Below are 13,656 nucleotides of genomic sequence, written 5' to 3'. Positions count from 1 at the left end.
GATAGACATTCAATATTTACCATAGAAGAGCTGGGGTTCCATTCTCACATAGAATATAGGAAAATTTAAACATATTAAAATGAGATTTAGGAGAAGCAATTTTATTGTTTTTAAAATATTTGCATTTGAAGCAAATGTCTTTCCTGAAACACTAAAAATACATACATTGTTTAAAAAACTGAGTCATATATTTGCTTTGAAGTGGTCTATAACAAATTTTGTGCTTTAATTGGGATCACTGAACCTTTGACTTTCCTGGTGCTTAGTGCTTCTGCTTATTTTTACAAAAAATAATTTTGAAAATCGCAAACAAGTGAAACATCACATCTGAATCAGTAGGTATTTGCTTCCATTTAATGAAGTAGTGCCTATTTGCTTCATCACTGACAACCATTTAAGTTTACTGGGAAGGAGATGACTTGCTGCACTCTGATAACTGCTTCAAAGAGTAAGATTCAAGAAATGGGAAAACTCTCATTTGCTCAAGAAATCAGAGGCATGTACAACAATTATTGGCATAAAATGTACAAACAATAGTTTGTACATTTTATGCCAATAAAATCAAAGCACTCATGCCTAAACTTTGCTCTATTTTTACTCTACTCTTCTTTGCCCATGTGTGCTCTGCAACAGGACATCTTGGGGTGCTGAAATGAATCTTGCATCTTCATGCTTCTGATGTGGGCAGAATGGACCTCTCTCCTCCCACCTCCATTCTCTCACCCAATTCTCAGAACTGGAGTTCTGTTTACCTATCATGATCAGTCTTCTGTGGCATATGCAGTTTAAAAGAAAAACTTGGCAATTCTTTCTTCTTGTTGTATTTCTTTGATATTCATGGTGTTTGGAGACATAAGCTTTTTGTTTGCTTTCACTCTGCAGAACTCTTCAGATTTCAAATATTTTTTTTATTTTCATATAACTGTGCTTATCAGTGACCCCACATAGAGAAAAGAGTTTAATATCCATCTGAGAGCTTCTGTCTTCTGAGTATTCAAGAAGAAATACTGTACTCACAAGACTCAATATTGTCTAGATTATGCTGGATGCCAATATACATTGGAACAATCCAAGTATTCCTTCTACAATCCTTGACTTTTGACAAGGGATATATGTGTGTGATATTATATGTGTGTGATATATATATGTTTATTCTAGCAGCGAAGGCTGTTCCACTACACAGCTTCACTCATGGCCTGATTAGCCCATTCCCTCATTTCAGGAAAAAAATATTCAGATAAAACAGATAATCCACACACTTCATGCGAGGGATGCTGGGCTCCCTGAATGCTGGACAAGCATGAAGACTTCTCCCAGACAGAACAACCGAAGCAGGGGACCTGGAGCTAGAACAATTCCTGTCCGTCGACACGGTGGGGTCAGGCTCTGCCTGGACATCCCCTTCCTTCGAAGCAGCCTGGGGAAACGGCTTTCCCCGGAGCTGAGCGGAGTGGCAGGTGATCGGCGGGGGCTGCGGTTGGTGATACCGAATCTGTGGGACACACACCGCTGGAATTCACGGCACGGCCTCTGCCGTTCCCGGTGGGAATGCGGCGTTGCCAGGCTTCTCCCAAGTCCATATTTTCGCTGGAGCGACACCTCTCGCGTGCGGCAACGCCGCCTACAGCCGGGGCGGGGGGCGGCGGGACGGGGCCGAGACCCCCGGGCCTCCCCTGCCCAGGCCGCGGGGGCGGGCCGCCCTCCGCCTTTGGGCGGCCCGTGTCCCGGGGGCGGGCCGGGCCCGCGCCCGCTGTGAGGTGCGGGGATGGCCCCGCCTGAGGGCACCGGGCATCTCCGCGCCGCCCCGCCGGCCGCGGGGGCAGCGGCACGGGAGGCGGAGGCAGGGACGGGAAGGGAAGGGCCGCCCTCGCCCACCCCGGCGGCGGAGAGCGAGCTGGGGGAGCGGAGGCGAGGGGCGGGAGCAGAGGGAGCGCGGGCGCGGGGCGGCTTCCCGCGGGCGTGTGCGGGGCCGCGGAGGCGGCGGGACACGAGGAGGGGCGCGGGGCGCATGGAGGAGCGGCGCGGTGCGGGGCCGGCCCGGGCGGCCGGCGGGCGCTGAGGCGGCGGCGGCCCGGGGGCGCTGCGGGCACGGCCGCCGCGGAGCGAGCCATGCGGGGGGCGAGGCGGCTGGCGGCTCTGCTGTGCTCCCTCTCCCTGCTCGTCACCGCGTCGTGGGGAGTCCGCTTCCACCCCGGACAAGGTAAGCGAGCGGCAGCGAAGGCGGCGAGCGGCCCGGGGGTCCTGGCCCTGCGGCGGGCGCCGTGCCCTCCGGGGCAGCCGCCGCTCCCCGGCGGGCGGGAGGAGGCAGCGCTGGCTCCCGGCGGCGGCGAGTGGCGGGGCCGGGCGGCTGCCGCGGCGGGGTGTCGCCGGGCGCGCTGGCGGCTGCCCCCCGCCCCCCGGCTGTCACCGGACCCGGGCTGGCGCCTCGAGTGCCGTGCCAGGAGCCGTGCGGATGCCGGAGAGGCGTTGCTGCTGTGCTGCGGCGTCAGGCTGAGCCTCCTGCCTTCTGTTGCAGAGACCTTGGTGAAGCAGCTCTCCTCTTACGAAATCATCACACCTGTCCGAGTGAATGAGTTTGGAGAAGTTTTCCCGCACACGCATCACTTCAGAAGGAGGAAAAGGAGCTTGGAGGCACCGCTGGAGCCCGCTGCTTTCCGAACACATTACCAGCTCAGAGCATACGGGCAGGTCTTCCAGCTCAACCTGAGTGCTGATGCGGGCTTCCTTGCTGCTCAGTACACGGTGGTGCACGTCGGGGCCCCGCAGAAGCAGCCGTCCCCTGATTTGCGCCACTGTTTCTACCGCGGGCATGTCAATGCCCAGGAAACGCACATGGCTGTCTTCAGCATCTGTGGTGGTTTGGTAAGCATGTTGGTCACTGCTTCCTGTCTCCATTCATATTCTCCTCCGTGAAAGAAATGTAGTGGGATGCCTTTGCTGGAGAGCTAAGCTGGAAATTCTTGGGCATCATTCCAAGTAGTTGGTCATAAAATGTCTTGGCATCAGCAGTGTGCAGTCATGATGATACTTCTCGGGTGGGATATACAAATGCCGCTTTCAAAGGATCTCTTGCTGGCCAGTAATACAGTTGGTTGATGTAACTCCTGACACCAAGAGCGTTATAATGGAGGGAAAAAGCATGCCTTAGAAACACAGTAAGCTATTGTCTTGATAAAATGATGCTGTCAGTTGGCATCAGTTATGTGTTTGTAGCTTAACAGATATTGTGGTTGTGGGTGAGGAGTAATGGTAGTTGAGAGGGTGAGAGAAGAGCTGGTGTTGATCAGTTTCTTCCTCAGCTTTCAACAATTCTGTAAAGGTGTGTTGTATCCCAATAAGTGTGCAGCAGTGCTCTCTAAACACATTCCTGCTGAAAGGGAATAGGAAATTTCCTAACTTCAGTGGAAGTGTGTCTGTGAAACCCTTCTTAAGAATTGTATTGAGTAGACAAATCAAAACTGCAATGATATACATTTTGTACTTATCCCTTGATAGCATTTATTATGTCTTCTGAAGTGGTAATGGAGAAATAGTATCACCCAAATATCTTTGAAAAGAATTGTACTGTGTTGCTAAATTTTATAGTTTTGTGCCTAGAAACATGAAGACTGGTACCTTGTGCTTTACCACATCACCACTTACTGAAATGCCGAGGACGAGCTGTGTGATAGGCACGCTGTAGAAATACAGCATTGTAAATATTACTGGGAATTGCAGTTGGTGTTGTTCCATTTTCTTTGCAGTCACTCAGGAAACTAAAGGTACAAGGCTCTTATTTTTGGGACCTCAAGAAAATCTAGCTTCATATGCTAGGCTCTTTCTAGTAGCCTACACAAAATAGAATGCAGTTGGTTGGATGCCTTTAGGACTGTTTGATGGGTATTAAAAGAGGGTGATACACAGGATAGAAGAGAGAACCAGAAATAACTGCTATTTGAAAGATATGCCTCTTTCTTGTGCTTCTTGGATATTTGGATACATACCATCTCGTTTTTGGGTTGAGGTGTGTGGACTTTGGATGGTCCTTAAAAATTAGTGAAGAAGCAAGTATTTGAAAACAGTAATTCTGTATCCATCGTAAGTTTTATCTATATATCTTGCTTTACAAATAACTGTCCTTGGCTATGTTATCCAAAACCCAATTCAAAACTATACCAAATATCTTAATATGTTTACTAAGACAGGGAGTAGTATGTTTACTAAGAGAGGGAAAGATGAGGTATCACAAATATAGTTGGTTTTGGTTTATTTCTTTCATGTTTCATGTTTTAATAGATGCTCAAATGTCATGTCATTGAGAATAGTGGCATACAGAAAAAGTACAAGAAGCTCTAAGAATTTCTACTTTCAACAACCTTTGTTGCCTGTTTGAATTCTATTCCTGTAAACTGTTGCTTTGCATTACTTGAAGGGACTGTGTACATTAAAGATAACTTTTCATCAAAACTTGTACTTACTGCTACTAAAAGTTGTCTCAAATACCTTATTTATCAGCTCTCAAATTCTTCGTCACAGGATCATCTTCTTGCCTGCAACAAGCTGAATGTCTCCTTATTTCTCTCTCCTCTCCTCCGTACTGATACCTTACAGTATCATCATGTATGTGTATGGTCAGAAATCCCTGAGTGCCTTTAAATTAGGTCTTTCCCTCTTCTAGATGAGCCTTGTGACCTTGGCACTGCAGCTTCCAGCTGTACTTCATGTCCTCAGTCATTGCTTGGCTCAAAGGGTACCTGGTCTGACCACCAGCAAAGACCTTTCTGTCTCACTGCCCTCAGGACTTTCTCTCACCTCTCATTTCACTTTCTGCCCAGGCAGATACAACCTTGGAAGGTATGTAGCATAGCCAGTGTTGTGTCTGCTTTCCCCTCAGTGGTTTTCAGAAGAGGAAGCACAGCCTCCCTGGATGCTGTTGCACTTCCGTGGGATATACCTATAGTTTTCCAGGGAGGGATTGTGTGGTGGTCACAGCCAGCTGGTTGCCTGTAACTGCACAGAGTGTCTTCCACCCTGACTCAGAACCTTCAAGCTAATGTTCTTCCTCATCCTCACAAAGCAAATGTGTTCTGCCTTGTGCGACTGCCAAAGGAGAAAACTTTTTGGGAGTTTAGGGAAGAATGAACCTGAAAAGAGGGAACTACAGACCAGGTGGAATTATCCTGTGAGACCTTGTCCTCCCTGAACGCATTCCCTATTCCTAGATGGGACTACCCTCAAAAATTAGTAAAAAGATGTTTTTATCCTCAAAGCTTTTAAAATTTCATGGGTTTGTGCATTCAGCAAATGTACCTGAAAAAATACATTACTCAGTTACTGCTCTTTTAAGGAACAGTGCCATGCTTCATGAGTGCATCCAGACATTTAAAGTCTGATTGCTGCTGAGGTAAGATACTATTTATTGGAAGCAAGAGGGTAGAAACCTAGCTAGTGACTTGGTAGCCTTGCATTATATTTATTTTAGGCAAAGTCGTTTCTCTTTGTAGGATCGCTGAACTTAAGCTTAGTGTATGGAAGTTATGATACTGCTTTGAACTATCTTCCAGCTTTGCATATATAAGAGAATTGCTTATATTTGACCAATGCTGTAAAAGCTAGGGAGGAGAGAATGACTTGTACTTAGTTATAAAGCTACTGGAAGTGTAACAATGGAATTTTAAAAATTGCTCTGGATTTGTACCTTAGTCATGTGCAGTGAAACCAGGTACTGGTGTATCCCCAAGGTCTGACTGTGTTCATTCACAGCTTCATTCCTCCTCAAGTTCCTTCTTTCTTTCCTTTTTTTGCATTCTCAGGCTGAGTGTGTTGTCCCCCTCCACCCTGATTTGCCATTTCCCCCTCCATTAAGCCTTTTCCTGCATGTGCTAAGAGCACCTACAACCCAGAGTACCCATGGAGCATTGCTTAATGGCTCCTGACACCCTGTATGCAGTTTTGTTGTGTTATGTTTCAGAGCATGCCCTGGATTCAGGGGTGCAAATGGCACAGGGAGGTTAGAAGGTCAGCAGAGACTCTATGGTAATTGCAAGGAGGGAGTGTATAATTAGGGAACTTTGGGATCCATCAAAGGCACAAGGTCATTTGGAGTGATGGCCTGGGTGCCTAGCTGAACATCTCATCCCATACAGGCATATTTATTACATCTGTAGAGTAATTTTTGAGATTTCATGCTTTATTTCACTTTATTTTCTGAAGTTTCATATTTTTTGCTTTTACTGCATTAGTCAGTTATAGCTTCTTACAAACATAGAGAATGGGATCTGCTGAGGATGTCCCTGGATGCATGTAGACTAAAGATACCTTTCAAAGGTTATGCAGACAGCAAAATCAAAGAGGTAAGCCCCCAAATAGTTTAAAATTATTTAACTTTTGAGAACATTTGACTTATGAGCTTAATGACAAATACAAGCTAATACCAGTCAATGAAGTGTCTTATAAATGATGATAGCTCCCTTATTTTTAATAAAATGCACCTTCAATTCCTAGCAGGACCCATCTAAAGAAAGGAGCTTTTTTTGGTTGGTTTTTTTTTCATTATCCTGAATGAATGCTATAGAAACAGTTTGGTATTTTTTTCTCAGGGCTTAGGAGGGTGTTGGGTGATGTTGAGAACAGTTAAAATCAGTTTTTGTGAACTAGAAGAATGCTTAAGCGCCAAAGGTGTTTTATGTGACTACTGTGAGAGATGAAAAGGTAAGAAAGAAGGAAAAAATACATTCTTTTGGGTGTCTGGTCTCTCATGTGTTGAGCAATTTCACATGGTCACTGACTGGCAGTAGTTAGGAGTAGAAAAGTACACATTAATCTCTTCTTGTGTGGGTTTGCCAGCTGCTAGCTTCCTGCAGTCCAGGAAGCCAGGACCACTTTGTTCTAATGTAGCTTTGGAGTGTGACAAGTTTCTTCCTCAGTAGCTCAAGGGAGCCCTTTGGTAATGCTCCCTTACTGCACATCAGACTTACTTGAGTCTGGAGAAGGGCAGGAGTATGAACCTAAGTGTGGATCTTTGCAATCCTCAGTACAGGAGGTTGTGTTTATTTTTTATTAATATGGGTCAGCGAATCACCTTTCTCAGAGGTTTTGAAAACAGCTCTGTCTGCTGCTATGGATCAGTAAAGTGGCTCCTTTTAGGGAAAAGTAAGCAGACTTCGAATTTGTCTCAAAAAACTGTGATTTTTAATTGGTTAAAAAGTCCAACAATCCAAAAGCCCAAAAACTTGCTAGAAGCTACTGCAAGCATAGCCAGCATCTAGTTGTTTGTGGAGATCTAGTGCAGGTAACAAACCCCAGATATGTGCTCCCTGGTTTTGTGCTCCGTAGTACTAACAACCTTAGTGGGTGAAACCACATTGTTTTTTCCAAGAAACTTTAACACTTGTAACTGGAAAATATGCTTACCTTGAGGTAGTTTAATGCTTTAACTTCTAAGTTGTCACTTCAAAAAAGATACTTTCTAAATCTGGAAGGCGGGATAGTTTCAGTATTTGGTTACATTTATAATGCTATGAATTAGGCACGTACTGTATTTCATAAGTTTTTTATTTTAATATACTGATTCCATCATAAGCTAGGAAAACAATCCTATTAAAATGTCAACTCAAGGCAATTGATTCTTGCTTGAGCAAACAGAGTCTTACTGCTACTGGCTGGGTGATCTGAAGACTTCCACTTGGTAGTTCTGGTTTCTTGTTCTTGCTCTGGATCTGCAAAACAGGAAGAGTTTCAGTGCTTCCATTATAACCCTGAGCATTTGCTCTGTCTCTGATCAGCACAAGGTGGTTTTAAGTAAAAGGTTTTTGACTTTGCAAGTTTAAGATAAAATGTTCTTTCTTTTTGGCTTGTTAAAAAATAGTAAGACAATTTCGGTCCCCTCTACAGCTGTTTTAAAAACCCTGAATTTTCTCCAGTATGTTTTCCTCAGGCTCTTTTCATCTCAACTTTTCCTGGGAATACTTCCACAGATGCTCTACCTTCACACATGGACCAGCACAGATCAGCAAATACAGGTGGTAATTGCAGTTATAAACTGAGAAGATACATGGAGTTGCAGATTGGGCAGCTGAAGGTCTGTCACAGAAAATGTTTTATCAAAAGCAGCAGGACCTGAGTATGTGTCTACTTGTTCACCTGCAAAATTCTGTTGGAATTGTCCTTTCAACAGACTGGATGTGCCTATATAACACTTTAAGTCAAGGGTGCTCAGCCATCACTGCCCATGTCCTGTGTCTAGTGGCCTTTCCTTGGTTACTGCTTGGGCACATTGTTTGCCCATATGTTTGCCAAATAAATTGTTTTGATGGCTGCAGCCATCAAAAAAAAAACCCCAAAAAAACCCAGTTCTCAACTGCTGCTTTTATTGTTTGGATCTGTGTGACCCAGATGAATTTGCTGGTATGCTCTGGGCAGCCAAAGGAACTTTGATTTACTTTTATCTGTTTATATATACACAAACACATGTTCATTAAACTTCGAGGAAATACACAGAAGTTTCTGTGTCAGGGAAGGGCAGAGTACACAACATATGGCCCTTTGCTGTCACTAAGCTAAATTACTGGTGTGCAAATGGGTGTGGGGGAGGGCTTGTCTGTGGGTTTTCTTTTTTTGTCTGAACTTAATGCTTCCAGTCCCAGGTGGCAGTCAACATTTAGCTGTCATGGATCTCAGGAAACTTTGTACTCTTGGGGAGTAGATAGGCTTCCCATATGAGATAGTGTATCTGCAGTAGTCTCAGTTCTCATTCCATTTCAGACATACCCTCATGTAGAAAATGGCAAGATTAAGATAGCAAAGCCAGACACTGAGAACAGTTAATATCTTCTGGGAATGCACATATTTACAGAAGTACTCAAGGTAGCTTACTGTGTGGCTGACTAAGGTGAAAATCTAACCACAGCTTGTGTGCTCGAGTGATAACTGCCTGTGATGGTGCTTATGAGGTCAAAAGGACTGTATGGAGCTATTCATCTCCCAGTGAGATAAAAAGTTGGTTCTGCTTCTACTTAAAAACATCAAACTAGGAAGTTCTCTTTAAACAGAGATAAGTTGCAAATGTAAATTTGCTTGACATTTTCGGAGACAGGCGAGATGATATGATGGAGTTTCCTTCAGGATAAAATGTATGGATCCCCTGGATCTGTGTTCTGTCAGAATACTTAGCTTGATGGTAGCTGAGGTGTTAAAACAAAATCCCCTAAAACTCAAAAATAAAAGTCAACAACCTACTCCCTCCCAAAGTAACTCCCTCCCAAGCCAAACAAGCAAGAATATCCCTTTATGTATTTATACATTTTGTTTTGCCAATTTCAACAGGCATTGTAAGATAACTGCTTTTCTGTAATGGAATCTCCATGTATATATCTATTTTAAAAAGTTGTTATGCATATTTTTAGTTGGCTTGTCTAGCTTGTTCACTGTGAATTGTATATAAAGGTAAAAATAAATAAATAAATGACCCCTCTCTCTTCCTTCCACCCCACTGAATCTTGTTTATTTCCATGAACCAATGCTTTTTCCAAGTGGCTTTGAGATTGTTTTTTTAACATTCTCACAAGTTTTCTGCTATTTAGCCCCTCTGTTTTGGCTACAAATTTTATTTAGAAACTCCTGGTTATCATATGGTTATTGGTAAAGTGTGGTCTGAACCTACAAATAGGTAAAATCCCTTTAAGCACTTACATGGAACTTAAATTTTAGTCTGGAATTAAGAAATTTTATCTAACCAAAACTCAGGTGTCTTTGCAGACCAGGACAATTCCAATCATAGGTGAATGCCCCATCAATTCTTTTAGTGGTGTGATTATAGTCAGCTCATGCAATCTTAACATCACAGAATTTGTACGATGCAGTTGGATGCCTACAACAAACTTTTAGTATTTTATTCTCTAAGAACTTCAGACATAATGTTGCTTTCAATCACTTTTAAAATGTTTTCTACCAGAAAACATTTGTTGCTAGATATTTCTTCCCTGATGAGGGAAGAAATATAAAATTTATGATTTTATTGCTATTTTCTTATTTCAATTATATTAGCTCTGATCTTAATACATTAGCTTGAACTCAGTTGTGTTTCTAGCTGAATTATCTTCTAGCAGAAATACTTTTTCCAGATGTTGACAGTGTACTATGATCACTGTAAAACTTTTTTCTTTAAGCAATGCTTATTAAGTCTTTCATCATAAAATACTGTAACAGTGAAGCAGGAAGAAAAAGAGGGAGGGATTCTTACATGATTCAAGAGCTATGAATTATCAAAAGAGGAGGGATAGGAGAGGGGAAGAGAATAGTATAAAAGGAAGGGATTTTGTAAATTACTTTGACTGTTAAAGTACTCTTGCGGTAAACTACTTACAGGTTTTTAAGTGAGTTAAGAAGCCATACTTTAAGGGCGTGAGAAGTACTTGAGCACAGGAGTGGAGCTCACGTGGGAGGGAGTCTGCCGGTTTAGAGTTGAGTTTTCCAGAGCTTCATTTGTTCTTTTAGTTTTTATGAAACCGTTCAGTTGTGCTGTTGGACATGCTAATTCCTCATTTCTGAAATCTGCTATATATCCCTTATGTTTTCCATGTGTTCTGAAAACTTTATAGACAAAGATGTAACTTGTATATGGGCATGGTACATTCTTCAGCCATAATTTTGCAATATTTATTTCTATAACTCTTGCAAGAGAGTTAGTATTGGTTAAGACTATACAGATTTAAGCCACTTTAAACCACTAAGTCATACCATATAGTAAGTAGCTGTGTTGATCCCCCAAACCTCAATTTAATCTAAAATGTCTAGATCATCCATAATACATTAAACCCAAAATATAAATTATCATTCTCCTGTGGGCTTTCTCATAAATTTTCTCAAATCTGTGCATATGCATAGTTCTGGGTAGCACTCTTTCTTTGGACCACTTATTTATGATGTGCAAGAGACTGTTTTCAATTTTGTATTCTACTTCTGCTGAAAAGATCTTTTAAATGTACTTTTATCTCTTTATCTGAAGAACGGAAATAGAATGTTTCAGGCAGCTTTCTTGTTAGATGATTTGAGAGGCATCTGTAGACGATAAATAAATCCAGTTCATTTCTGATTTAATTTCCTGCAAATGCTTGGGCTCCTGTTTCAGCAACCTACCTCTGTACATTTAAGTGACTATTTCATTTTACCAAAAGTATTCTTCATTTGGATCTCACAGCTCTTTTCCTTGTGTGTCCAAGATGCAGCAAGAGCTCCATTTGTATCAGCAGAATCTGTCACCACATGATGTATCACTTTCCTGACTGGAGGACTGTAAACAGGCAGTGTAACTGGTGACTGAATTTTTGTAGATGCATGTGTTAGGAAAATGAGGAGCAAACCATGTATTTTCATGATGGATTTGGAGGATTGGAATCAGTGGCTACAAGTTTAATGTCTTCTTTGGATTTGAATGACAAATATCAAATGCCTTTCTTAAGGTAGAACACTGCTTGGTCTCTTAATTTTGCTCTTTCTCACATACAACATAGTGTGTTCACTTGATGTGCAAAAATTTGTCATAGACTACAGGTAGGAAGCCTTCATAGCTACTCAGTGGTAGTTACTGCTTCTTTACCCATACATTGTTAGAAGAGGAGAGAATTCATTGTAGAAAGAATGAAAGCTTTTTGCATTACAGATATTTGCTCAGCTGTTTTTTCCATATCTAAACAGGCCATTGATCCTGGGCTACTGTCTGAGAATCAGTGGGCCAGAGAGTGAGCAAAAGGAAGCTTGACAGCTTGAGTCCATTTTTCTAAAATGGTTGTCCCAAGTATCTGTGAAGGTGAACTCTCTAGTCTTAAGGACACAATTGTACTGTCTTGTGTTAATGTTTTGACAGCGCAATATTGTGGAAAAAAAAGCTAGGAATAATTTTGAGGCCAGGAATCATAATGGAGGATTCTGCCCATCCAGCTGTCTCTCCTAACTTTTTGGTCTGTAAATTTGTGGTCTTTTCTTGAGAAGTTCTGAAGTGAGAAGACTCGGTCAAAAACATATGTCTTATGTTTGGGAGTTTTGCTTTTTTTTTTTTTAATTTTTATTTTTAGAATGAAATCATAGAAAAATAATATAGCCTTGTTGTTGCAGTTAATCTTTTCCAGTGGAAGTCTGATATTCTGGAAGTTTAGTTTAGAATGTAGTACGAACTCTTTCCTAGTTAGTTCTGGGGTATTGTTCTTATAGTCTGTGTGTTGTAACTGAAACCATTCCTTGTCTGTTTGTTGGAAAAGCTCTTGAAGAAACAAACCCAAATTATCTGCTCCACCTGTTTGAAAGAATAGGAGGGAAGTAAAATGTATGTGGAAAATATAGCAGAACCAATAAAGTTCTTGCCTAAATCTGGAAGAACATACTTTAAATATCTATTATGTAGAAATATGGATTTTGGTATATCAGGAGAAAAGAATTAATTAGCATGTGAGTGTTGACAAATAGTATAGGGTCGGATTTATGACATTTTGTTAACTGGAACTTTATAATAGTATAGGTAATAAAACAGGAATCTTAACAGGAATTAATGCTTTGTCCCTGAGTGACAGGCTCTTGTCTATCCCTGTCATTACAAACCTAAAAAGTTGTACCTACCCAAGCTGTGGCGTGTCTATTTTCTTGAAGCCCTTTCCAGGCTGTTCTTGGTACTCTCAATCTGCTGTCCTCTACAAATTACATGCCCAGGAAACACTGGATGTGAGAAGGCTAAACTGAATGTATAAAGGATCCAGCATGAAGACTGCTTGCAAAGAATTTAAATGAAACTGAGGGGGGAAAGTGCTTCTGTGAGTTAGATTTAAACAGTCTTGAAATGAAAATACTATTTAGATGTCTTTTTTCATTCTGTGACAAAGCTGGTGCAGAGGATTCATCCACAATGTGTTGACATTATCTCTAATAATGTTGTGCAAGATTGCAGATGGGCTTCAGCCACGTGTCAGACTAACAGACTCTTACAGATCGACAGCTGATAGCTGCTTAGAAAGATCCCAAATTGAAGGGGATATTACCCTGGACACTAAAGTAGTCTGCAGCAGTTTTTAAAAGACTTAGTAGGTTGTTTGGAAAAGACCTATTCTTGCTTCTGTTCTCATTTATCCTGCTCTGCCACTCTCGCTATAACCCTGAGTTTCAAGGCTGACATGAACATTTAATCTCTTAAACCAGATTATGTATGTTATTGCTGTTGTCTTTTTGGTCAGTCTTATGCTTTAGTGGCAAAACATCTATCAGGATGCACTGTACCTGCACTCACTTGATGTGTTTAATTGGCTGAAGTGAGGAGGTTGCTAAAAAGTTTGAAAATAATCTTATTAAATTCTTGCATGTTTTTTCCTCCTCATAGTCTCCTGAGGTGGAGTGCTTAAGTCATAGGAAATTTTGAATTTGGTTAAAAGTGCAGGGAGGAAGAACAGAGTCTGCTTTAGGATTTCATAATTGAAAGGATTATGGGACAGGGTGCTGGGGGAAAAGAGCTTAATTTTTGCTCTTTGTGTATGTTCCGGTGCTTTCGTTAGTAATCAAGTTACTGTGGCTCCCATTACGTAGTTAACCATTTGTGTCTGTGGTGGCCGGGGATGGGGAGTGTTTTGGGGGAATCAAGGAGAAAAAATACTTTAATGGTGTCAAATTTGAATTTCTGGTGCTCCAGTTAAAAATCTT

At 41.9% G+C, this 13,656-nt stretch overlaps 1 protein-coding gene across 1 annotated transcript in view; it reads left to right on the top strand.

The window, feature by feature from the left end:
- Positions 1-2,109: 2,109 nt before the first annotated feature.
- The window catches only part of ADAMTS20 (ADAM metallopeptidase with thrombospondin type 1 motif 20), a gene marked incomplete at both ends in the record, with an annotated part of 79,138 nt that continues 67,591 nt past the window's right edge, over positions 2,110-13,656 (top strand). Inside the window, 2 exons of the mRNA XM_084206548.1 lie at positions 2,110-2,200; positions 2,516-2,862. Of these exons, the coding sequence (XP_084062674.1) occupies positions 2,110-2,200; positions 2,516-2,862 (438 nt within the window). The remainder of the gene's footprint in view (positions 2,201-2,515; positions 2,863-13,656) is intronic.

The sequence above is a fragment of the Fringilla coelebs genome (assembly GCF_963513975.1).
Source record: "Fringilla coelebs genome assembly, chromosome: 5".
Taxonomy (NCBI): domain Eukaryota; kingdom Metazoa; phylum Chordata; class Aves; order Passeriformes; family Fringillidae; genus Fringilla; species Fringilla coelebs.
Note: the sequence above shows the minus strand (reverse complement) of the source record. Positions and strands in the feature narration are given on the sequence as shown.